The 23,542-nt window shown below is 66.3% G+C and overlaps 1 protein-coding gene across 3 annotated transcripts in view; it reads right to left on the bottom strand.

Annotated features, from left to right (window-relative positions):
• Positions 1-15,258, bottom strand: part of SYT7 (synaptotagmin 7) — a 35,297-nt gene extending 20,039 nt beyond the window's left edge. For 2 of the 3 annotated variants that reach the window (XM_063333396.1, XM_063333395.1), the window contains exons 1-2: positions 15,128-15,258; positions 430-533 (exon numbers count right to left, since the gene is read on the bottom strand). In XM_063333396.1, coding sequence (XP_063189466.1) covers positions 430-533; positions 15,128-15,158 — 135 coding nt within the window. In that variant the 5' untranslated portion in view covers positions 15,159-15,258. The remainder of the gene's footprint in view (positions 1-429; positions 534-15,127) is intronic. The other variant, XM_063333397.1, reaches the window with a different exon arrangement.
• Positions 15,259-23,542: the final 8,284 nt, after the last annotated feature.

Genomic DNA, 23,542 nt, shown 5'->3' with positions numbered 1-23,542 from the left:
GGTGCCACCGGGGATGGGCTGGCCACCTTCCTGTGGGGCTCTTCCAGGCAGGAGCATCCCCAGCAGGACAGGGGCCAGATTGCTACTGCTCATCGCAATTATATATCTATATCTATATCTATATCTATATCTATATCTATATCTATATCATCTATATCTATATCTATATCTATCTGTATTTGGAAACTTCCCTTTATGCCGCACAAACAGTTTCGCCCCAAACATTTAATTATCGCATCTCCTAAAGAGCAAAATAAAAGCCGCGGCCGGCACCTGCCGCAAACCTGCCAGCAGCCTCTCTGCCCTGGGACCCCCCACCCCAGCCATCACCCAGGGCCGGAGGGTGGCCGGGACCCCCGTCCCAGCTCAGCCCGGGACCCCGTGCCCGCTCCCCACCCCGTGCACCCGGCCGGCGCGGGGGACGCTTACCATTTTGCGCTGGCACCACTGGCAGATCCCGCAGAGGACGATGGTGACGCTAAGGCTGACGGTGATGATGGCTGAGACGAGGAGGACATCGCGGGAGGGAGCCCCTGGGGGGGGAGCAGAGCAGAGCCACGGCTTAGCGAGGCGGGGGTGGGGGGGGGTCACCCCCTGCCGGCCCCTTCTGCTGGCTCCCGGCGGGATGCCCCGGCCCCCAGCGCTCCCCGGGAGCTCAGGTCGGAGCAAAGGGAGGGCTTTAATCTCTGCCGGCACCCCGGCAGCGCCGGCATGTCCGGCAAAGGTCGCAGCATCACCGGGTGCCTCCTGCGGCTCCCACCACGCCATCTCGGCACAGCGGCTGTTTTGGGATCCTTCCCCTTCCCCTTCCCCTTCTCCTTCCTAATCGCTGTGCCTTCCCCTTGTCCATCCCTTCCCCTTTCCTCTTTCCCTTCCCCTTTGCTTCCTTAATGCCCATCCCTTCCCCTTCCCCATCCCTTCACTTTCTGCATCCTCTTCCCCTTTTCATTCCTCTTCCCCACCTCTTCCTCTTTCCCTTTCCCTTCCCCATCTTGTCCCCTTTTCCTTTCCTCTTTCCTTCCCTAATGCCCATCCCTTCCCCATCCTTTCAGCTTCTCCATCCTCTTCCCCTCTGCCTTCTTCTTCCCCACCTCTTCCTCTTCCCCTTTCCCATTCCCTTCCCCATCCCACCCATCCCCTTTCCTCTTTCCTTCCCCTTTGCCTTCCTAATACTCATCCCTTCCCCATCATTTCACCTTCTCCATCCTCTTCCCTTTTTCTTTCCCCTTCCCCACCTCTTCCTCTTCCTCTTCCCCTTCCCCATCCCATCCTCTTCCCCTTTCCTCTTTCCTTCCCCTTTGCCTTCCTAATGTCCACCCCTTCCCTTTCCCCATCCCTTCCTCTTTCCCATCCCCTCCGGACAAGCCATTCCCTGTTTCCTTGCTGTATCCGTGCCCTTTCCATCGATGCCCTGCCGCCACCCCACCACAGGGGTTCCCTCTTTGGGTCAGCCAAACCCACACGGATTCACCCCAAACAGCAACCCGGGGGGGCAGGAGAACCCCTCGCCAGCCCCCCGAGGGACCTGCCCCATGGCACAGGGTGTCCCCACCCCCCGCCCCGTCACAGCCACCGAGCTCACGGCCACGCTGCCAGCGAGCGCGATGCCCCTGGCACCGCGGGAGGATTCATATGGACCCAAGGTGGCTTTTGGGGGGGGCGGGGTCCAGTGGGGTCCCCAACCCAGCTCAGCCCCGGCCCCTGGCAGGACCCCTCACCGCGGCATCCCAGTGGGGACCCCGCCGCTCCGCACCCCGGCACCGGGACAGGACATGGCTCGTGCCACCGCCAGCGGCGGGGAGCGGCGCGGCCGGAGCCGCCCGCCTGTAGCTGTACTGCAGTATAAATATTAAACAATGATCGTTAATAATTAATTCGCCTGCAGACCTTGTTATTGTAATGAAATTTGCCAGTGGCTCAGAGGCTGGGCTGAGTCAGAGTGGCCTGGGTGGCCAGATGGGGGGCTCGGGCGTCCGTCCGTCCCCCCGCCCCCTGACACACGGCGGGCACCCCGGTGCCACCGGTGCCCCGCTCCCACCCCCGGGGTGACAAAGTGGCCACAAGCACCCGCAGCCCCGTGGCCTCCGGCGGAATAAAACAGCGAAGCAAAGGGGACGGTGGCCATAAAGGGGGAGTTTTACAGAAGCCCCCCGAGCAGCCGCACGGCCAGCACCGCCAGGGTGGGATGGAGGGGGCGGGAGGGTGGTCTCAGGGGGTTTCGGGGGACAGGGCTGGGGGGTGGGGTCCCGGCTCCGGGGCCAGGGCAGCGGCACAGCCGGCCGGCACACGTGTTCCCCCCATCCAAAGGCAGCGAGGGGGGCCCCTCCATCCCTCCTCGGTCACGAGGAGCCTGTGTATAAAACTCGCTTAGCAACTGTTGCCTAGGAGGGAATTTGGGACCAGCCCTTAATTTCAAACATTTATAAACCCCGGCTAGATAAGCTGCTGGGGGGTGGGGGGGGGGGGGATGTAAAGCAGCCCCCCCTTTGGGATGCCCAGCTCTCGGCGGTGCAAGACCCCGACCAGTTCAAGTTCAGCACATGGGCTAACCGGGCAGGCTGGCGTGGCTAGGAAACAGGGTGAGCCCCCCCCCCTCCCCGCCCCCAAAATGCCATCTCACCCCCCCACACCACCCCGGTGCTCCCCGCAGCCCTGATGCCTGCTTGGGGACACCGTGACGTGCCGAAAGCGGGGTGCCCTGCCTGTCTGCATGCTAATGGCTGCGGCCGGAGTGACCCCCCCGCTGTAAAAAAACCACCCCTCCCGCCTTAGCCCGGAGCTTCGAGAGATGCTTCGGTCCTCGCGGGGTCAAGTTCATCCCCAACGTCATGTGGCGCGGGGGGGGGAATCAAAGGGGAGCGGGCGAGGGGCAGGGACACGTGCTGCCCGCCGAGGTGCTGGCGCGGCACAAACGAGGGATTATCCTGCTTAGGAAGGAAAAAACCAGCGCGGCGTCCGGACGCTGTCACCCAAGGGCTTGGAGAAGGACCTTGGCGCGCGGCGGCACCTGGCCAAATGTCCCTGTGCCAAGATGCCACCCCAGCCCCCAGGCTGGCATCACCCGGGGAGCCTGATGGTCACACCGGTGGGGACATGCCTGCCCGGAGAGGTGGGGGGGGGTTCCACCCCACCACGCTGGGGGCTTGGTGACAAGCATGTCTCTTAGCCCCCAGTGACCTCCAGACGGGTGCCAGCCCTCCCCAATGGGGACACATGTCCCTCAGCCCGTGCGGGCCGTGTCCCCAGGGCTGGGGGAAAAAATGCTGGCCCCCAGGCTGCCGCTGCCCTCAGCAGCGATGTAAATGACTCGTTTTCTGGGCAATTAGCGCTGGTTAATTAGAGAAGCTGAGCGGAAGGGAGCTCCTGGCTTGTCCCCAGCCCTGGGTCCCTGCCCCGGGGCGCAGCATCACCTCCCTGCTTGGGATGCCGGGCATGGGGACGCCATGGGGCGGGTGGCACGGGGGCACCGAGGGGCTGGGGGGGATACGGGGAGCTGGGCGGCCCGCGGCGTGCGGGGGGACACAGCCCCGAGAGCGGGTGACAAACGTGGCGCTTGTTTACTGCCGCCTCTGCCCCGCTCCTTCCCCGCCACTCGCCATAAATCTCTTGGCTCTGCCGGCGCGGATACAAGCCGGGAGCGTGAGAGACGGCAGCGCTGGCACGTCAGCCCCATGCATCGGGGCCGGGGGGGGGGTGTCCACACCCCTGCCCTGGGGTCCCCGCAGCCACCTGTGTCTTTTCCCCCCCCCGGCAAAATCACACCTGCCCTTCGCCGGTCCTGCTTCACGGCAAGGGGCTGCTCCGTGAGCTGGAGACCCCGCGTCCACCCTTGGAGGACATCAAGGGCTTGGCGACACCAGGGCTGGGGTTGTCCCCACCCCTCGCACCCCCCGGGATGGCGGCGGAGGCTGGGGACGGGGGTGGCGTGGCCCTGCGGCTCCTTCATCAGTATTCAATGCCGCTCGATGGGATATAATTCCACTTTTACAGCCGGTTATTGATGAGGGGATTACCTGCCTCGTTAGCGCCCCGGCGCTTCGGCGGGGGATTCGCGGAGCGCTGTGCGAGCAGCAGCTGGCTGTGCCGGGGGAGAGGGTCCCCGTGTTGGGGGGGAGAGGGACCCCGCGTACAGGGGAGAGGGTCCCCAGGCTGGGGAGAGGGTCCTTGTGCTGGGGAAAAAGGTCCTGCATGCAGGAAGATGGTCCCCATGCCAGGGAGAGGGTCCCCATGCTGGGGGGAGAGGGTCCCTGCGTGCAGGGAGAGGGTCCCTGTGCCAGGGGGGAGAAGGACCCTGCATGCAGGGAGAGGGTCCCCAGGCTGGGGAGAGGGTCCTTGTGCTGGGGGAGAGGGCCCTGCAGGCAGGGAGAGGGTTCCTGTACCAGGGAGAGGGTCCCTGTGCCATGGGGAGAGGGTCCCCGCATGCAGGGAGAGGGTCCCTGTGCTGGGGAGAGGGTCCCTGCACACAGGCAGAGGGTCCCTGTGCCAGGGGAGAGGGTCCCTGCATGCAGGGAGATGGTCCTTTTGCCAGGGGAGAGGGTCCCTGCATGCAAGGAGAGGGTCCCCATGCTGGGGGGAGAGGGTCCCTGCACGCAGGAAGAGGGTGCCTGCGCAGGGGGAGAGGGTCCTTGTGCTGGGGGAGAAGGTCCTGCATGCAGGGAGATGGTCCCCATGCCAGGGAGAGGGTCCCCAGGCTGGGGGGAGACGGTCCCCGCGTGCAGGGAGAGGGTCCCTGTACCAGGGAGAGGGTCCCTATGCCATGGGGAGAGGGTCCCTGCATGCAGGGAGAGGGTCCCTGTGCCAGGGGAGAGGGTCCCTGTGCCATGGGGAGAGGGTCCCTGCATGCAGGGAGAGGGTCCCTGTGCCAGGGGAGAGGGTCCCTGTGCCATGGGGAGAGGGTCCCTGCATGCAGGGAGAGGGTCCCCATGCTGAGGGGAGAGGGTCCCTGCACGCAGGAAGAGGGTCCCCATGCCAGACACCCTCCTGTGAGCGCGCACCTTGGCACAGAAGACCCCTGCGCTTGGCACCCCCCACCATTCGGAGCCCCCCGCCTGCCTGGCAGCGGTGGCCGGCGGCGGTGACGGCGGCGTGCCACCGCGTGCCCGCGTCCCCTAAGCCTCCGCTCCTGCCGGCGCGGGATTAGCTGCTTCCGAACGAGCTCCGGCTTTTGTGCCTGCGGAGAAAACACTTCGAAGCCCGACGCCGGCAGGAGCGAGAGGCGCGGGATTCCGGGAGGGATTACTCTCCTCTAAGCGGGGTGTAAGCTGGAGATCCTCCCCGACGGGCGGCGAGGCGCTCGCGGCGAGAGCTGCCCGTGCCGAGGGATTCAACGCACGGCTCAGCGCCGGGAGGCAGCCCCACGCCGGGGTGGCCGCGGGTGCCAGCGGAGCCGGGTGGCCCTGCACAGCCCAGCCTGGGGACACCCCGCGCTCCCCCAGCCTGCTCCCTGCTCCCGCCTGGGTTTGGGCCTTGGCTACGGGCGCTTCGGTGGCCCTGTGCATCCTGGTGGCTTTGCGTATCTTGGTGGCTTTGGGCGTTCCAGTGGCTTCACACATCTTGGTGGCTTTGGGCATCTTAGTGGCTTTCTGCACCTTGACGGCTCTGCACATGTTGGTGGCTTTGGGCGTCTTGGTGGCTTTGGGCATCCCAGTGGCTTTGCACATCTTGGTGGCTTTGCACATCTTGGTGGCTTCATGCACCTCAGTGGCCCTGCACATCTTGGTGGCTTTGGGCATCCCAGTGGCTTTGCACATCTTGGTGGCTTTGCGCACCTTGGCAGCTTTGCACATCCTGGTGGCTCTGTGCACCTTGGTGGCTCCGAGCATCTTGGTGGCTTCATGTACCTCAGTGTCCCTGCACATCTTGGTGGCTTTGGGCATCTTGGTGGCTTTGGGCATCCCAGTGGCTTTGTACACCTCGGTGGCTTTGCACATCTTGGTGGCTTTGCAGATCTTGGTGGCTTCATGCACCTCAGTGGCCCTGCACACCTTGGTGGCTTTGGGCATCTTGGTGGCTTTGTACACCTCAGTGTCCCTGCACATCTTGGTGGCTTTGGGCATCTTGGTGGCTTTGGGCATCCCAGTGGCTTTGTACACCTCGGTGGCTTTGCACATCTTGGTGGCTTTGCACATCTTGGTGGCTTCATGCACCTCAGTGGCCCTGCACACCTTGGTGGCTTTGGGCATCTTGGTGGCTTTGTACACCTCAGTGGCCCTGCACATCTTGGTGGCTTTGTGCACCTTGGTGGCTTCATGTACCTCAGTGGCTTTGCACATCCTGGTGGCTTTGGGCATCTTGATGGCTTTGTGCATCTCAGTGGCTTTGCACATCTTGGTGGCTTTGTGCACCTTGGTGGCTTCATGCACCTCAGTGGCTCTGCACATCTTGGTGGCTTCGTGCACCATGGTGGCTTTGCACATCATAGTGGCTTTTTGCACATCCTGGTGTCTTTGTGCATCTTGATGGCTTTGGGCATCTTGGTGGCTTTGTGCACATCGGTGGCTTTGCAGATCTTGGTGGCTTTGGGCATCTTTGTGGCTCCATGCACCTTGGTGGCCCTGCACATCTGGGTGGCTTTGCACATCTCGGTGGTTTTGTGCATCTGGGTGGCCCTGTGCACCCTCAGCTCTCCAGGACAGACGTCCCCTAAGTCCGGCCCAGCGAGACCCTTGCCCTCAAGGGCAGCTACACCCCTTTGCCCCCCGATGGCCTTCCCCCAGCAGGGACCCCCTGTCTCCCTGTGCCCATCCCAGCACTCGGAACCAACCAACGGCTCCCCCACCACCCCCAGGTCCCCACCATGGACCAGCACCGAAACCCACGGCCCTGGAGCAGCACCTCCTGCCCCAGCACGTGGCAGCGCGGGGAGGGCAGAGCCCCCACGAGGGGCACCCAAGGCTGGAAATCTCTTCCGTGGAGTGGCCAGTGGCCAGTAGCCAAGGGCTTTGCACCAGCAGTGGGTGCAAGCTGCCAGCATCTGCCAGCACCAGGGTTGGGACTGACCTCTCCGCAGGTCTCCCAGTGAGGACGTCCCCGGCTGGGCTCTCAGGGCCATATTTTTGGGTGCAGAGCCCCAAAATGCCCAACCTGGGGCCAAGAAGAGAGGGGTGGGCATGATGTCTACACTGCAGCTGCTCGGTATTCCATCCCCGTCTCCCCAACCCGGGGCTGGGACTGACCTCTCCGCAGGTGTCCCAGCGAGGACATCCCTGTCTGGGCTCTCAGGGCCATATTTTTGGGTGCAGAGCCCCAAAATGCCCAACCTGGGGCCAAGACGAGAGGGGTGGGCATGATGCCTACCCCACAGATGCTCGGTACGCCATCCCCGTCTCCCTGAGCATCCTCCGACCCTGGGCTGGGACTGACCTCTCCGCAGGTGTCCCAGCGAGGACGTCCCTGTCTGGGCTCTCAGGGTGGTATTTTTGGGTGCAGAGCCCCAAAATGCCCAACCTGGGGCCAAGAAGAGAGGGGTGGGCATGATGCTTCCCCCGCAGCTGCTTGGTACTCCATCCCCGTCTCCCTGAGCATCTTCCGACCCACCCCATCCCAGCGGCGAGACCCAACGCTACAAAGTACCCCGGGGGGGGGGAAATCAAAGCTGCATGGAGCGGCCCCCCCCCCGCCCCCAGCGCCAGCCGCCCGCTGCGCTCTCTGCGAGCGGCGATCAAAGCCGGCACGCCACGGCTCCACGCAGAGAAACATCTCCCCGTGCCAAGCCGCCTGCCGCTGCCACCGCCGCTGCCGCCACCACCGAGCGGGTGCCCGGCGGTGCCAAACCGGCAGCGGAAACGCGTTCGCACCCGGGGATGGTGGTGGTGGTGGTGGCAGCGATGGGGCGGGGGGGGGGGGGGGGTGGTGGTGGTGGAAAAAAGCGGGAGAAGGCGCCAAGCGCAGCGGCGGCGCGTCCCCCACCACCACCTTTTTTCTGCCGTCGCCGCCAGCCGCGGAGACAAGGTGGGACGGAGCCTGAGCGGGGATGATGACGGTGCTGGGGAGGGGATGGGGACAACGCTGCCACGGCCCGGGGACAGGAGGGGACCTGATCCTGCCCCCGCGTGGCATCGGAGCGTCCCCTGGCACAGCGGGAGGACCGTGCCATGGTGAAGGGCCGAGGCGGCCGCGCGTTGTCACGCCGGGGCTTCCCAGATGCTGTTTGCCTGGCGCCAGGCCGTTAATTCCTCCTCTTCTCATCCTCCCACTCATTTGCTAGATATTTCCCAAACCTCTTATTTTTAGGTTGCAGCTGAAAAGCTGTGAATTTGCAGCTTTCGCTCCTGTGCAGGATCCCGGGGCGCAATGCCGCGGCAGGACCGCGGCGGGCAGGCGAAACCCATGCCCCCAGCGCAGGACGAGGGAGAGGAGCCGGCTACGGGGCGGGGGGGCACTGCCAGGGTGTAAAAGCTCCGAGAGGGGTCAGGGGAAGACAAGGCCCGGCTGCCATGCCTGGAAACAACCCGCCGGGGTGTTTTGGGGCTGCTCCGGGCCGGGTTTGGCGTGCCACGGGGCAGAGCCGGGTGGCCACAGAGGTGGCGAGCCGGATGGCCGGGTCCGCTGATGCCACCCGTCCATTGCACAAGCTGCTGGGCAGGGGGACATCAGGAGCCCGCGCCGCCCCCGGCCATCCTGCTGGCCCAGCAGGGTCCTGGCCACCGTCCCCCCGTCGGATGAGCCTCGGAGGAGAGGACGGGCGCAGCGCCGCAGCTCAGCACCCCGAGCGTGCCTGGGGCGAGGGGGAAAAGGGAACGGGCGTCTGTTCTCCATCTGTGCATCTGTCTGTCTATCCGGGCGTCCTCCTCTCCAACACATCCATCAATCTCTCCATCCATCCAGCCAGCCAGCCCTCGTACACATCTGCTTCTCCATCCAGCCATCTGTCCATCCCCCGGAGCTGTCAATCTGGCCCTTGCTGCTTCCCCCACGCGGAGCTGCTTGCCCCACGGGCTTTTGCCTCCGGACTATCACAGACCTTCCCCCCCCGGCCCCAACCCTGACCGCCGTGGGGCTGCCTCGGCTGCCGGGGACCCCAGTGAGCAGCACCCCGTGAGGGCACCTCTCCCCCAGCCCCCCTGTGGCCGGGGCTGCTGCCGTGCCAGGACACCCGCTGAAAGCCCCGCGTCGGGGACGGCAGCGCCCGCGGGCACCGTCCCCACCACGCCGGCTCTGGGGAAACAGGACCCCCTCCCAAAACACCCCACAGTTCCTTCCCGGTGCCCGGGGGCAGCCGGACATCCCCTGTCCCAACCTTGGACCTCAAACCGGGACACACGGACGCGTCCCCCAGCGTCACGGTGAGGGGCAGAGGGAGAAAACCTGCGTGACGGAGGACGGGACGGGTGTTTCGCTGTTTATTTGCCGGGTCCCTCGTGCGCCCGGGTTTCATTTCACGCCGCCTTCACGGAGCAAGGCACCCCCCCCCCACTCCCGCTCCCAGCTTGGCTATGGCACCAGAGACGGTGAGCACCGCAGCAGCGATGACAGTAGCCACCTGGCATGGGCTCAGCACACGATTCCCCACGGAGAGGTGACCCAGAGCTCCCGATTCAGCCCGGTCCCACGGAGAGGATGCTCAGGGCACCCAGCGCCTTGCCAAGCCCCCAGCCGGGCAGCGCTGCCCACCGGCATCCCCCCGCAGCACGCCGTCGGCCGCAGCCCTGCCTCTGCCCGGCTCCGGTACGCGGCCGGCGCGCAGCCTGCATGCATGACACGTTCACGTGCCGCTCAGCGACGCCGCAAGGCCCCGGGTGACACACGCACGCAGCCGCCACAGACCTCCCCCCCCCCGCCCCCCGTGCCGGCACCAGGCTGGGGCTGCCACCCGGACCCCCCTCCTCTTGGGCGGCCACAGGCAGGAACTCGCGGTGGAGGGAGAATTTGGCAAGCGAAGGCGCTTCTTCCCCCGGTGCTGGGTTATTTTTGGCGGAGGATTTCCGGAGAGGCGCGTGGTTTCGCTGCCTAGTGGTCCCCATCATGTCCCTCCTCCCCAGGAGCACCCGGACCCCCGCCCCCCCCGAACCCCCAAGGACTTTCTCTCCCCACACCTGCATCCCACGGGATGTCCATCCATCGCCCTCCCCCTTTCAAACCCTGCTCCCGATGGCCTCGCAATGTCCCTTGTCCCCTCGGTGGGGCTGGCTTCTGCTCAGCCCCTTCTCCAGGTCATGAGAGCGCTGCGGTCCTGGCTGTGCCTGTCCCCCGCAGCCCCCCGGGCATCGCCCCCCCACCCCGGTGGCACCTCACCCGGGTGCAGAAACCTCTCCCGGCGGCGGCGGCGGGCACGGAGGAGCAGGCTGGGCTCTCCTGCCGAGCGGCACTGCCACCGCCGCCGCCGCCACCGCCACTTAGCCTCTCGCCTCAGGGCCCTCCATCATTCCCGGCCACTTCGGGTGACAGCGGCAAAGAGGGAAGCAGAAAGCCAGGAGCTCCCAGGGGACAGGAGCGAGCAGGCTCCCTGTACCATACCCAGCCCTGAGAGCCCCCCGTTGCTTCCCCACCTCCCTGACACCCCCCTCCCGCCTCCAGGGCAGTGTCCCCCAAGCCACGGCCACTCCAGACCCACGCTGACACTGAGCTTTGTGGCCAGGAGGGCGACCATGGGGACAGGAGCCCTGCAGAGAGCTCAGTGCTGGAGGGGTGCTGAGCATCGGCCACAGCCCCCAAAGCAGGGGGCTGGCGGTGCTGGGGGAGGAAGAGGAGGGCTGGTGGGGAGCACAGGGAGAGATGGAGAAATGCATCCGGGAGAGGAGGAGAGGGGAGGCAGAGGAGGGGAATAAAGGGCCGAGGAAGGCCCCAGACAGAGGATTGGGGACACAGAGTTGTGGGCAGGTGCTTGGGGAACGTGGGGCTGGTGGAAACCCTCCTGCAGAGCCCGGTTCCGCCAGTGAGACAGGCTGAGACCCCGGGGGAGTGGGGACAGTCACCCATGGGGGAGCGGGGACGGTCACCTATTGCCCCCCAACTCCCACCAGCGTCCCACAGACCCCGCACAGAGGGGACAGGCCGCACGGACCTCGTTTCATGGGTGCCTGGAGCCCCCCAGATGGCAGCCTGAGGGCCGTCCCCACAATGTCCCCGACGTGGGAGGGCAGGGACAGGGGCCGCTGCGCTGTGCTGTCCCTCCGCCGCCGCCCCGGCTCCGTCTCCGTCAGCGCCATCGGCCGCTTCCCTTTCAAACCTCATTAACTCCCCCCAAGGTGACCCTCTCCCTCCTGCAGCAGGGCTGCCAGCGGAGCCGCCCCGGGGACGCCAGGAGGGGGACGGGGTGCTGGCAGGGCACCCCGACCTCACGGCCGGGCGCGGAGCCTCCCCCGTACCCCGACGGGGCTGGCACCCAGGGGGATGGGGGACCTGCCCGTTTGGCACAACCCGACCCACCGCCCCCTAAACCCACCCCGGACCCCCCCAGCGGCAGCCCCGGGGAGCCCCGTCCCCCGCTCGGTCCCCGCTCGAGGCTGTCGCTCGGTCCCCGCGCACGGTCCCTGCGCGCCGGCCCCGCCGGCGGCTCTTCGAAAGCCCTTCCCCTGCTGAATCCATCCATAATAGATATTGTAGCTGAGCCCCCAGGGGCCGGGGGGGGGTGTGTGTGAGGGGAGGGGGGGGTGGCAGCGATATTATCTGCATCTGTCTTCATTCCCCGTTCCCCCGCCCTTCTCCGGCAGGCTGAAAAGCCGCGAGATCAGGCGCTGGAAAAGCCGCCTCCAGCTCCTCGGTGTGTGTCGTGGGGGGGGGGGAGGGGGATATCAGGCAGACCCCCTGCCTGGCTGCGGCCCCCGGCCCTTGTCCTTGCCGTCCCCGGGGCCCTGGGACACGCGTGTCACGCGTCTGAAGCGTGGGTCCCCCCCCCCCCGCCTCCCCGGGGCTGAACGGCTCGGAGGTGGTGGGGAGAGAGCAAAAGCAGGACCCTGGAGGCGGGGGGGGGGGGGCTCAGCACCTGTATGGACACCCCACTGCCACGGGGGGGGGGTGCTGCCATGGTGGGGGACGTGAGCGCTGGGGGGCGAAGGGACAGGGTGAGGAGGCGGGGGATGCTGCGAGGCGCTTGGCAGGAGCATCCCCGGGGCTTGATGCCTCTCCCGGCGCAGCAGAGGGGCTGGTGGTGGGGGGTGTGTGTGGGGGTGTGTGTGTGTGTGTGTGTGTGTGTGAACCCCAACCTCCGGCAGGGTGGGGGTGCCGGGGGGGGGGGGGGGTGCGCTGGAGCCGCCGGCGTCGTGCGGGACGCGTGGCTGCAGCAGGTGCCTGGCTCCCGGCGAGGCCGGCCAGCCCGCACGCTGCCAGCCGCCTGCCAGCCCTCGGCTCTTTGTCTGCCTTCCCCGCCTGTCACGCGTCCCCCCCAACGCCCAGCTCCGCCGCCGTGTCCCCCCCGCACACCCCCCCCCCACACACACCCCCCAGCCGCACGCCCCGACCCCCCGCCTCCCTCCTCCAGGGTTTTTTTTTCAGTCCTTTTGGAACCCGGCTCTCGCCTTTTGTCCCAGCCCCGGGGGGACCTGCTGCCACTAGCCACGCTGGCCCGCAGCCCTCTCCATCGCTGGCCCCGAGACAGCGCTGGGGGAAAACAGGCAGCTGCCTGGTTATTGATTCACCACCTCCATGGGGGCCACCGCGCCGCCGCTTCGCTCGGCACGAACGGGCAGGAACGGAGCCTGGGAGGAGGGGGATGTGGGGCAGGGGGGGGCCAGGGACCACCCCCCCCACACACACACACCTGCTTGATGCACCCTTTGGGGTGCAACCACCTGCGCCGGCAGCGGGGATGGGGATGGAAGTGGCGGGGGGTCTCACATGGCAGCGGGGAGAAGGGAGCTGGACGGTGCTCCCCCCGGAGCCAGCGTGGGTGGCGTGGGGGGGGACACACATCCATCCCTGTGGCACAGAGGGCACCTTTGTCTTCAAACCCAATCTCGGCACCGCACTCGGTCACAGCTCTCCCGACACAACACGGGTAGCGCAGGCGACGGCCCCACTGGCAGCACGACCCCCACCCCCCCCACACACACCCCCCCGCAGCCCCCCCAGCAAAGCCGCCCAGCTGGAGGGAGCCGTTTTGGGATGCTCCTCGGCTCGCTCTCAATTTCAAACACCTTTTCCCAGCCGAGGCCGGGCTCCCTCCGGCGTCTCCCACCCCAGAACCAGACCTTCCACCCCCAGCATCGCCTCCCAGCTCCACCTTGCCCCCCCACAAGCTCCCTTGCCCTGCAAGGCCCGGCGCAAATGGTGGCAAAGTTTCCCTGATTTCCCCGTACGGCATCTTCTCCCCCCACAAAACGCAGCCGGTGCTGGGGGGTGGCAGCCACTGTCCCCTGCCCGGTGACAGGGAGCAGGGGATGAGGCTGATGCTGAAGGAGCCAGGCGGGGGTTCGCATTGCCGGGGGGTTCGGGCATTTCTTCCCCAGGGATGTGGGGCGGCAAACACCGAGCTTTTGCCAAACCCAGCGGGGGTGTGAGCCACCAGCACCCTTCCCGGTCTCCATCGGCAGGGGACAGACCTGGCACCCGCATGGCACCGCCGGGAAGAAAAGCAGGGGCAGGGGGAAACGGTGAATTAAGCAGGCGGTGTCCCGGCACCAGCCGAGAGGTGCTGGCAGGGGTGCACGCACTGCCCCCCCCCGCCCCGGCCCCACCACGGCACCGGTGACGTGGGAAAACTCCCACGTGATGGGACACCCAGCAGCCGGGCACCGCGGGGATGGGGGAGAGGGGGTCTGCGCCCCCCCCAACCCCAAACCCCAGCAGCTCAGGCTCTGCCTTTTAACCTTGCCACCTGCCGAGTGTCACCAGCAGCCGTCGGTGGCCCACCGAGTGTCAACGGGGGATGGCCGGTGGGGGCAAGGGGGCAAACCGGGGACAGATGTGAAGTTTGGAAGGGAAATAACTGGGGTGCGGACCTCGGGAAGGGCCGCACTGCTGCCGGCGGGAATGGGCTGGTGTCCCCGCTGTGCCACCGACCCGCCGGGTGACCTTGGGCCAAGCAGTTGTCAGCGCCGTGCCGCGCTCCCCTGCCCGCAGGGCACCCCTGTGGGGTCCCGGGGACGCGGTGGCACAGGATGGAGCTGCCGCTGGACTGCAGCGGGAGGGAACGCTCAGCCTCCGGGCAGGAGGAAACTTCCCCTCGAGGGCAGCTTGTCCGGAGCCGCCAACTCCTGGGTGGCACCGACGCTGTCACCTGCCACGGGTGACAGCGTGTGGCCGTCCCCAGCGCTACCCCAACCTGCCGGCTCCCGCAGGCCTGGCTCTGCCTGCAGCTCACCCCAGCGACACCCAGCAGCGCCCGCTCTCCCCGCCTCGGTGCTCCCCCGCGTCCCCGCCGGCACGTCCCCACGCCACCGCAGGACACGCTGTCCTTCTGCCCGCTCCCAGGGCCTCGGGACCCCGCCGGTGAGGGCTGCCAGGCCCCAGTGAGATGCGTCGCACCGGCAGCATCCCATCCCCTCCGCACCGGCTGCCGACAGCCCTCACCGGGCGCCTGCACCCCCAAAAACCTCCCCGGTAGCGTCCCAGATTCTTCGGTACGGGGCCGACCGATGCCTTCGGAGCATGAGCTCAGCAAAACCGCACCGGTGGAAGCCCCTTCCCCAGTCGCCCACCCCGGGAGGGGGGGTGGGGGGTCGGTGCAGTGGGATGGTGCTGGGGGGACCAGGGCTGGGGGACCCCAGGAGGATGGAGGGGGAGCGATGAGGAGGGGCGGGCGACGTGCTGCCTGCTGGGTGCTGGTCTGGGTGCCGGCACCCAGCGGGGCTGGGGGCTCACCCCGAAGGGCTGGGGGCTCGCCGCCGGGGGGGGGTGGGTGGGTGGGGGTGCTAGGGCTTGCCCGGGTGCTGGCCCGGCGGGTGGGGTGTCCCCAGGCGGGGGGTGTCCCCGGGGGTGGCGGGGAGGGGGACACACGACCGGGGCTCCAGCCGCTCTGCAGGGCGGTGACTCATTTGAAAGCGGCGGCGGTGACTTTCTCCCCGAAACTACCGGTAACTCCCGACCGGCCGCTCCGGTGGAGCCGCAACCGGGGAAGCGAGGTTGGGGGGTGGGGGGGAACCGAGCAGCGAGGGCCGATGGAGGGGTGGGGGGGAAAGGGGTGGGGGGGAACGACGACGGACCCCGGTGTGTATCCCCCGGTGCTCGGCGCTGCGCAGGGCGGGCTCACCTGCGCTGGCAGCCTCCGGGTGCAGGTACATGGCGGTGGCGGGCGGCGGGGAGCGGCGGGGCGGCGGGGCGGCGGCTGCCCGGTTCGGCGGGGCCGCGGCTCATCAGACGGCGGCGGCGGGCGGCGGCGGGGGCCGGGGGCGGCGGCGGCGGCGGCGGCGGCGGCAGCGGGGCGGGGGGGGCCCGCATGCGGCGGCGGGGGGGGGCGGCAGCCCCACCGGAGCCCGTGCTGCCCGCCCGCTGCCTGCCTGCCTGCGGGGTGTGTGCGGGTGTGTGTGTGTGTGTGTGTGTGTGTGCGGGTGTGTGTGTGTGTGTGTGTGTGTGCGCGCCCCGATCGCGCATCCACTTGCTGCTCGCTGCTGGCGGGAGAGGAAACTGCAGCCGCCGGGGATGGATGGATGGAGGGAGGGATGGAGGGAGGGAGGGATGAAGGGGGGTGGGGGGATGCGCACCCACGCGGGGACACGCAGGGCCACGCCACGGAAGGGGACCCCCTCAGCCGCTGATACAGACGGGGGTCCGCACACGCCGGGGTGTGTGTGTGGGGGGGGCGCATTCACTCACCGCACCCACGCACCGCGTCCACGCACCCACTCGCACACTGGGGGCGGGAGGGGGACACGGGACGCCGCGCACACGCGTGGCAGCAGCCGCGGGGACACCGTGCGCGCAGCCGCGGGGACACCGGGCGGCTCGCACACGCACACGGGTGGCACATGCGTGTCCCGCACGCTGGCGTTCCCTCGGCCGTTTCCCATTCCCTCGGAAGCCCGAGCACAGCCCAGGCACCGCGCACACACGCGGCGGGGCTGGGGGGAGTCACACACACCCGCCACCCACACCCCGCGCTGTCCCCGTCCCTCCCCGCAGGTTCCCCCTTGCCCCGCTCCGCTGGGATCCAGGCCGGGTTTTCCCGGCGCCGGGGCGCGGCGGGCGCTGCCGGGGTACTGCGGGCACGGCGGCCGCGGAGGGCGGCGGAAAACCCGGCGCGGAATCCTGGAGCGGGGTCGAGCCGTTCGCTGGCTCCCGTTATCTCTCCCCGCCCTTCCCAGTCCCCCCCCCCAGTCCCCCCGTCCCCAGCAGGCAAAAGCAATTTGTGCCCCGGCGTTTATTGCCTCTTTAGCGATTTGCTACGGAAATGCAGGCGAAAAGCAAACAAAGGGGAGAGCTGCTCAGGGGTGCGCAAACAGCGGGGCCTGCCGGGCACCCCCCACCTCCCGCCGTGTCCCCAAGGTGCTGGCCTGGGGGTCCCCGGGGTGGGAGGGAGCGTGGCCGAGGAGGAGCCCCCGCCACCTGGTGCAGGAGATGCCCCCACATGCCTCCCACCAGATGCCCGTGCAATGGGGCAGGGGAGGATGATGATGCTGGGGACTTTGCTCCCAGGACTGGGGGCTGTGCCCGCTTCTCCCTTCTGCTGGGGTGAGGGGGTCACAGGCACACCCCACACACTCTCTCCCCCCCCGGCAGGGGGCCATGGGGCTGGGAGTCTCGCCTGGATGCTCTGGGGCTGGTGGGGACCCGGAGGGGCAGAGCCCACCCTGGCCCTGTGGGATGGAGGGGGGTCTGGTGGGAGCTCTCTGGAGTCGTACTGGGCTGGGAAGAGCCAGAAAACCAGCGCCGCCATCGTTCGGAAGCTCTCGGTGCTAAACCTGGAGCTTTCCTTGCCCCCAGACTGGGTTTTGAGCAGGGAAAGAAGCAGGAAATATCACTTCATAATAAACATTTAACGCAGAAAAGCCTGCGGAGAAAACCCTGAACTGGCAGGGACTGGATTTGGGGATGGGGCTGAGCCGGGGGCAAGCGCGACCCGGGTGCCGGGGGCTTCCCCAGCGGTGGGGTGCCAGCACTGGGTGCTGCCTGTTCCGGCACGGCTGCGTGGGCGACAAGGGACCCGGTCTCGTGCGCCTGACTCACGCCGCGGGCTCCTCGTAGCCCATCCTGGCATGCTGCCTGCTGCGGCGCTCGCTTGGGGGGCCTGGGGGGGGGCGGGGGGGGGGGGAGCTTCTCCCAGCCCCTCGGAGCTGGGCCAGCGACGGCCCGTCTTGGGGCCGGTGCCAGGAAAGCCAGAGTGGCTGGTGGGGCTCGCCGGGGAGCCGCCCGCCAGGCAAACTTCTGCTCGTACACCCAGGAGAAGCTCTTCCAGCGAGGGGGACGGGTGCCAACCCGCTGCCGGAGGGACCAGCCCTCTGCCCCCCTGCGCTCGGGGGGCTGGCAGAGCCTCCTCATGGGGATGTGTAGCTTTATTTTGATCTCCCCCCCCCCACCACCACACACACCTTTTTGTGGGAACCTTCTCATTAAACCCTTGGCACAAACCCTTGCTTTCACTCTGCTTTTCTCCGCTCGCTTCCCACACACTCTTCAGCTCTAAAATCCCCGTCCCCGCACGCACAGACATCCCGGCAGCACCGTAACCTCCCGCACCCACACAGCCGCGCTCCGCCGCCGCCCGCCGTCACTTCCACCGAGGGCCAAGTGGGTGTAAAACGCTGCTGACTCACGGCCGAGCCCGGCCCGGCGCCTCGATGGGTGCCACGCACGGGCCCCCGCCACCGGCCGGGCTCCTGCTGCGGGGCCAGCACCCGGGGGTGCTTTTCCCTGCCCGTCAGGCCCCCCTGGAGGGAGAAAGTTGGCCCAAAACCACAGCTCACCCAAGGTCGAGGAGGTGGTTTTTGCGGGGAGTTGGACCCCAATTCACACTCGCCCCGCGGTCACCCCCTTTGCTCCCTGCCACGGTGGGGATACAGGTTGCCCCCAGCCCCCTCCTCTCCACCACGGTCTCCCAGCGGACCACCCTGCATGGTCCTGCAAACCCCTGCCATCCCAAAACCCCGCCGCCCAAAACCCTGGGCAACCCAAAACCCTGGGCAACCCAAACCCCTGGGCAACCTGAGCCCCTGCCATTCCAACCCCCCAGGTACCCCAAATCCCTGGGCAACCAGACCCCTGCCATCCCAAAGCCCTGGGTACCCCAAATCCCTGGGCAACCAGACCCCTGCCATCCCAAATCCCTGAGCAACCCAAGCCCTTTCTACCCCCAACCCCTGTTCAACCAGACCCCTGCCATCCCAAAGCCCTGGGTACCCCAAATCCCTGGGAAACCGGCCCCCTGCCATCCCAAACCCCTGGGTACCCCAAATCCCTGGGCAACCGGCCCCCTGCCATCCCAAAGCCCTGGATACCCCAAAACTCTGGGAAACTGGCCCCCTGCCATCCCAAACCCCTGGGTACCCCAAATCCCTGGGCAACCAGCCCCCTGCCATCCCAAACCCCTGGCTACCCCAAATCCGTGCGCAACTGGATTCCTGCCATCCCATGCCCCAAATCCCTGGCAACCCAAGCCCCTGCTACCCAAAATCCCCAGGCAACCAGACTCCCACCATCCAAAACCCCTGGGTACCCCAAATCCCTGGGCAACCTGAGCCCCTGCCATCCCAAAGCCCTGGCGATCCCAAACCCCTGGGCAAGCCAAACCCCTGCTACCCCAAGCCCCTGGGCAAGCAAAGCCCCTGCCATCCCAAAGCCCTGGGGATCCCAAAGCCCTGGGCAACCTGAGCCCCTGCTACCCCAGACCCCTGGGCAACTGGCCCCCTGTTGTCTCCAAACCCTTTGGTACCCCAAATCCTTGGGCAACCAGACCCCTGCCATCCCAAACCCTTGGGTTCTCCAAACCTCTGGGCAACCCAAGCCCTTCGGTACTCCAAATCCCGTGGCAACCAGACCCCTGCCATCTCCAAACCCTTGGGTACCCTAAATCCTTGGGCAACCGGACCCTTGCCATCCCAAAGCCCTTGGTACCCCCAACCCCTGGGCAACCCAAGTCCCTGCTAGCCAGGACACTGGCACGGGGAGCTCCTCATGGCCAGAGTTCCACCAATTCAACCCCAATTTCTCCGGGCGGCGCCGGCACCGGGCTCCCCGGCAAAGGCGGGTTCCTCTGCCAAATTGCAGTTTTCAGTTCCCAGCCGCTTTGGCTTTCACACTGTTCAGAAAAGAGTCATTATGCTCCTTTTCTTCTCTCCTTCTCTTTTGTTGATGGGGAGAAAATGGATATTTCTTATTCTCCCTTCCCACCGAACGGGGAGAACCTTTTCTTTTTTTTTTTTTCTTTTTTTTTTTTTTTCCTTCTTTTTTTCCCCCCACCTTGCTCCAGCCTTTTATACAAATTAATCTCTGGGCCGAGGCCAGGCCCGGGGAAATTTCATCTGAAACGATGAAATTTTCCGAGCCTAACGGGAGTAATTACAGGGGGTTAGAAAGCAAAGTATTTCGCAACTTTAACAAGAGCAGGCTGTGACCCGGCACTTGTTGTTACGGCTAATAAAAATGTTAATGAACCGTCAGCAGCGACGACCGACGGGGCTCTCCCATCTCTCCTTCCTTCTCTGCCGGTCCTGGTCCCGCGGCCGGGGTGGAAGCGGAGCCCGTCGACGCCGTGCCGTGTTTGCCTTTCTGTGCAAACACAACGCCAGGAGGAACAGGTCGGGCGGCTGAGCGGGATCGGTGGCTACCAAGCTGGTGGGAGTGGCTACCGTCGCGGGTGCCGGGAGAGCGCCGTGGGCCCGGGGCTGTGGGTGCACGGGGAGGCGAGCGAGCGGCAGAGATTTGCTCCGGGAGGATGCTCAGCCCTTGGATGAGTTATCCCGGCGTGGAAATGATGCTGGTTGACAAGCCCGTGGATGAGCGAAGCGCCCGAGAGGTGGAGGGGGGGCCCGTGGCTGCCCGGGGAAGGCAGCTCAGCTGGAAACCCCCCCACGGGGGCTGGCGAAGAGCTGAGACCACCACAGCCTTTGCTTCGGGTGACGCACGCCAGGGCCACTCTCCCCCTCGGTGACAAGCCGTGCTTCTGGCTGGGAGACTGGCGTGTGATTAATTGGCCCGGTGGCCACTAAACGCCCTGGCGTGTATTTTAATTAGGGAGAGAGCATCCATCATGAGCCGCTCCCGTGGCACAGCTGCTCGGCGCCGCGTTCACTCAGGGCTCGGAGGGAGCTCTCGGCGGTGGCCGCGCTGTTTGCCGTGGGCACAGCCTGCCTGTTTGCTCTGCCTGGCTCATCGCGTGGCTCCAGCCCTTTGCGGGCTACAAGCTGCAGACGTGAGGCTTGCCCGTGCCGTGCCGTGCCGTGCCATGCCAGCCACACCAGTGCAAAGAGACAGCCCGTCCCTGGGCACAGTGGGGACCCTGATGCCCAAGGCGTGGTGGCTCTCCATAAAGGCGTCTTGGTGATTTCAGGGTCACAGAATCACACAGAATCCCAGACTGGCAGGGGTGGGAAGGGCCCTCTGGAGATCACCCAGTCCAGCCCCCTGCCAGAGCAGGGTCACCCACAGCAGGTGGCACAGGAACGCGTCCAGGCGGGTTTGAATGTCTCCAGAGACGGAGACTCCCCCACCTCTCTGGGCAGCCTGTGCCAGGGCTCTGCCACCCTCACAGCAAAGAAGTTCCTCCTCGTGTTGAGATGGAACTTCCCATGGCCAAGTTTGTGCCCGTTCCCCCTTGTCCTGTCCCTGGGCACCACTGAGAAGAGCCTGGCCCCATCCTCCTGACACCCCCCCTTTCAGTATTTACAAGCCTTGATAAGTTCCCCCTCAGCCGTCTCTTTTCCAGACTGAAGAGACCCAAATCCCTCAGCCTTTCTTCATCAGAGAGATGTTCCCGTCCCCTCAGCATCTTGGTAGCCCTTTGCTGTCCCCTCTCCAGCAGTTCCCTGTCCCCCTTGACCCGGGGAGCCCAGAACTGGACACAGCGCTCCAGCTGTGCCCTCCCCAGGGCAGAGCAGAGGGGGACGATGACCTCCCTCCACCTGCTGGCCACACTCTTCTTGATGCCCCCAGGATGCCATTGGCCTTCTTGGCCACAAGGGCCCATTGCTGGCTCATGGGCATCCCGTTGTCCCCCAGGACTCCCAGGTCTCTTCCCACCGAGCTGCTCTCCAGCAGATCACCCCCAACCTGTCCTGGTGCGGGGGGTTATTCCTCCCCAGGTGCAGCACCCTGCGCTTGCCCTGGTTGAATTTCATAAGGTTCCTCTTTGCCCAGATCTCCAGCCTGTCCAGGTCTCTCTGGATGGCGGCACGGCCTTCTGGGGTGTCAGCCACCCCCCCCAAACTGTGTCATCAGGACACTTGCTGAGGGTGCGCTCTGTCCCATCAAGGGACAGAGTCCTCAAGGGTTGAAGCCATCAGGGATCCGCATGGTGAGCTGGGAAGCTCCGGCACGGAGCGTTCTGGCCGCCGGGATGCCGCCCATCCAGCCCCGGAGCTGTGCTCTCCATCAGAAGAATTCCTGACTGCTCCTCTCCCGGGCAGCAAACCTTATTAAACGAACAAAAGAAGCGCAAGCAGAAACACGAATTGTAATTAACGCGCAACGCTGCCGGAGACGGTGACACGGCTGGAGAGACGCAAGCCAGGGTGGCCACGATGCCGTTCCCCGCAGCCCCGGCCCAGCCCCACTGAGCCTGAGCCCCTCTCCAGCCCCCAGTGTGCCCCCACCCCAGACTGCACCCCCCCATTCACGCCCCTTTGGCCCCGGGCAGGTAAACGGGGTGCGAGGGAGGATAAGGAAGAGAGAGCAGCAGTTGTGGACGGGGGCTCCTAAAGCCCTGACAACTTCCCTGGCTTCATCCCGAGCATCCCTCGGTGCCGGCCGCTGCCAGCTCCCTTCTTGGGGAGGGGGTTTCACACGCTGCCCGGGGGATGTCGCACCTCCCCTCTCCTCCTGCCACCCCGTCCCCGCTCCTCGGTCCCATTCGAGGTGTTTCTATACCTTGGCTTGTCTCTTTGGGAGCAATTTGGGCTAAAAATACTTCTCCGGGGCAAGGGCAGGGCTCAGGTGGGATTGTGTCGGCACATCTGCCTCCATGGGGTGCATGAGGAGCCCCGGCAGCTCCAGTACAGTGACACAGGGAGCCGGGATGGTGGTTGGCACCACGGGGATGGTGGTTGGCACCATGGGGATGGCACTTGGCACCACGGGGATGGCGGTTGGCACCACAGGGATGGCACTTGGCACCACGGGGATTGCGCTTGGCACCACAGGGATGGGACTTGTCACCACAGGGATGGCACTTGGCACCACAGGGATGGTGCTTGGCACCACAGGGATGGCACTTGGCACCACAGAGATGGCGGTTGGCACCACAGGGATGGCCCTTGTCACCACACGGATGGTGCTTGGCACCACAGGGATGGCCCTTGGCACCACAGGGATTGCGCTTGCACCATGGGGATGGGACTTGGCTCCACGCGGATCACTGTTGGCACCACGGGGATGGGACTTGGCACCATGGGGATGGGACTTGGCACCACAGGGATGGTGCTTGCACCATGGGGATGAGACTTCTCACCACAGGGATGGCACCTGGCACTATGTGGATGGCCCTTGTCACCATGGGGATGGTGCTTGGCACCACAGGGATGGGACTTGGCACCATGGGGTTGGCCCTTGGCACCACAGGGATGGCCCTTGTCACCACAGGGATTGCGCTTGCACCATGGGGATGGGACTTGTCACCACGGGGATGGCAGTTGGCACCACGGGGATGGGACTTGGCACCACGGGGATGGCGCTTGGCACCAGAGGGATGGCCAGCCTGGCTGCTGCCGGTGTAAGGCGGAGGGCTCCCGGTCCCTCGGCATCGCCGGGGCGGCTGTAAAGCCTGAGGAAAGCGAGGGAAAGGCGGCAGGTGGAGGATGAAGCTTGCGGTTTGGACTTTGCCCGCGGCATCGCCGGGAGCAGCTGCTCAGCAGGTGAGACGGGCACCGAGTCCACCCCAACGGGGCCGGGTGCTCCTCCCCGCTGGCCCCCAGCCCGTGGCCCCCCCGGGATGCGGGGAGACCCTCGGGATGCGGCGGTGCCCCAGGAACGTCCAGGGCTGCACGAATCCTGCCCTCCAAAACCCTGCAGACAACTTGGGGCAACTGCCTCAAGACCACGCTTGCCCTTTCTGGCAGCAAGGAGCCAAAAGCCGGGTTGTGCCGGGATCTTTCTCCACAGCCGGACCTTTTCCCCTCCTCGGGCAATGCCTCCTCTCCTTTGAGGTGCCGTTAAATAAAGGGATAGACGATTGCTGGAGCACCCAGCCTGAAACGAAGGACGTGTGGTCACCCAGCGCCTCTCACCCCTGCACCCCGGACTGGGAGCTGCTGGAAAATCCCAGCCGATGCCAGCATCCCTCCCGGGGACCGAGGACAGGGAGAGCGATGCGGCGGCCGCATCTTCTCGGCCCTGGGTTTGGAATCAGGTTTCGATCGATGAAGAAGCGCTGGCTCCTGACTCAGCAGGTCCCCGCTGCCCGGCCGGTCGGCAGAGCTGGGCACCGCGGTGGCGTCCGGGCGCCGGTGGCTCCCAGAGTCCCCCGGGGGTGGCCACTGCGCCTTTGGATCCTGACGGGGAGGGCTGGCACCCACCGGCT

The sequence above is a fragment of the Chroicocephalus ridibundus genome, chromosome 4, assembly GCF_963924245.1.
Source record: "Chroicocephalus ridibundus chromosome 4, bChrRid1.1, whole genome shotgun sequence".
In the NCBI taxonomy this organism is placed as follows: Eukaryota; Metazoa; Chordata; class Aves; order Charadriiformes; family Laridae; genus Chroicocephalus; species Chroicocephalus ridibundus.
Note: the sequence above shows the minus strand (reverse complement) of the source record. Positions and strands in the feature narration are given on the sequence as shown.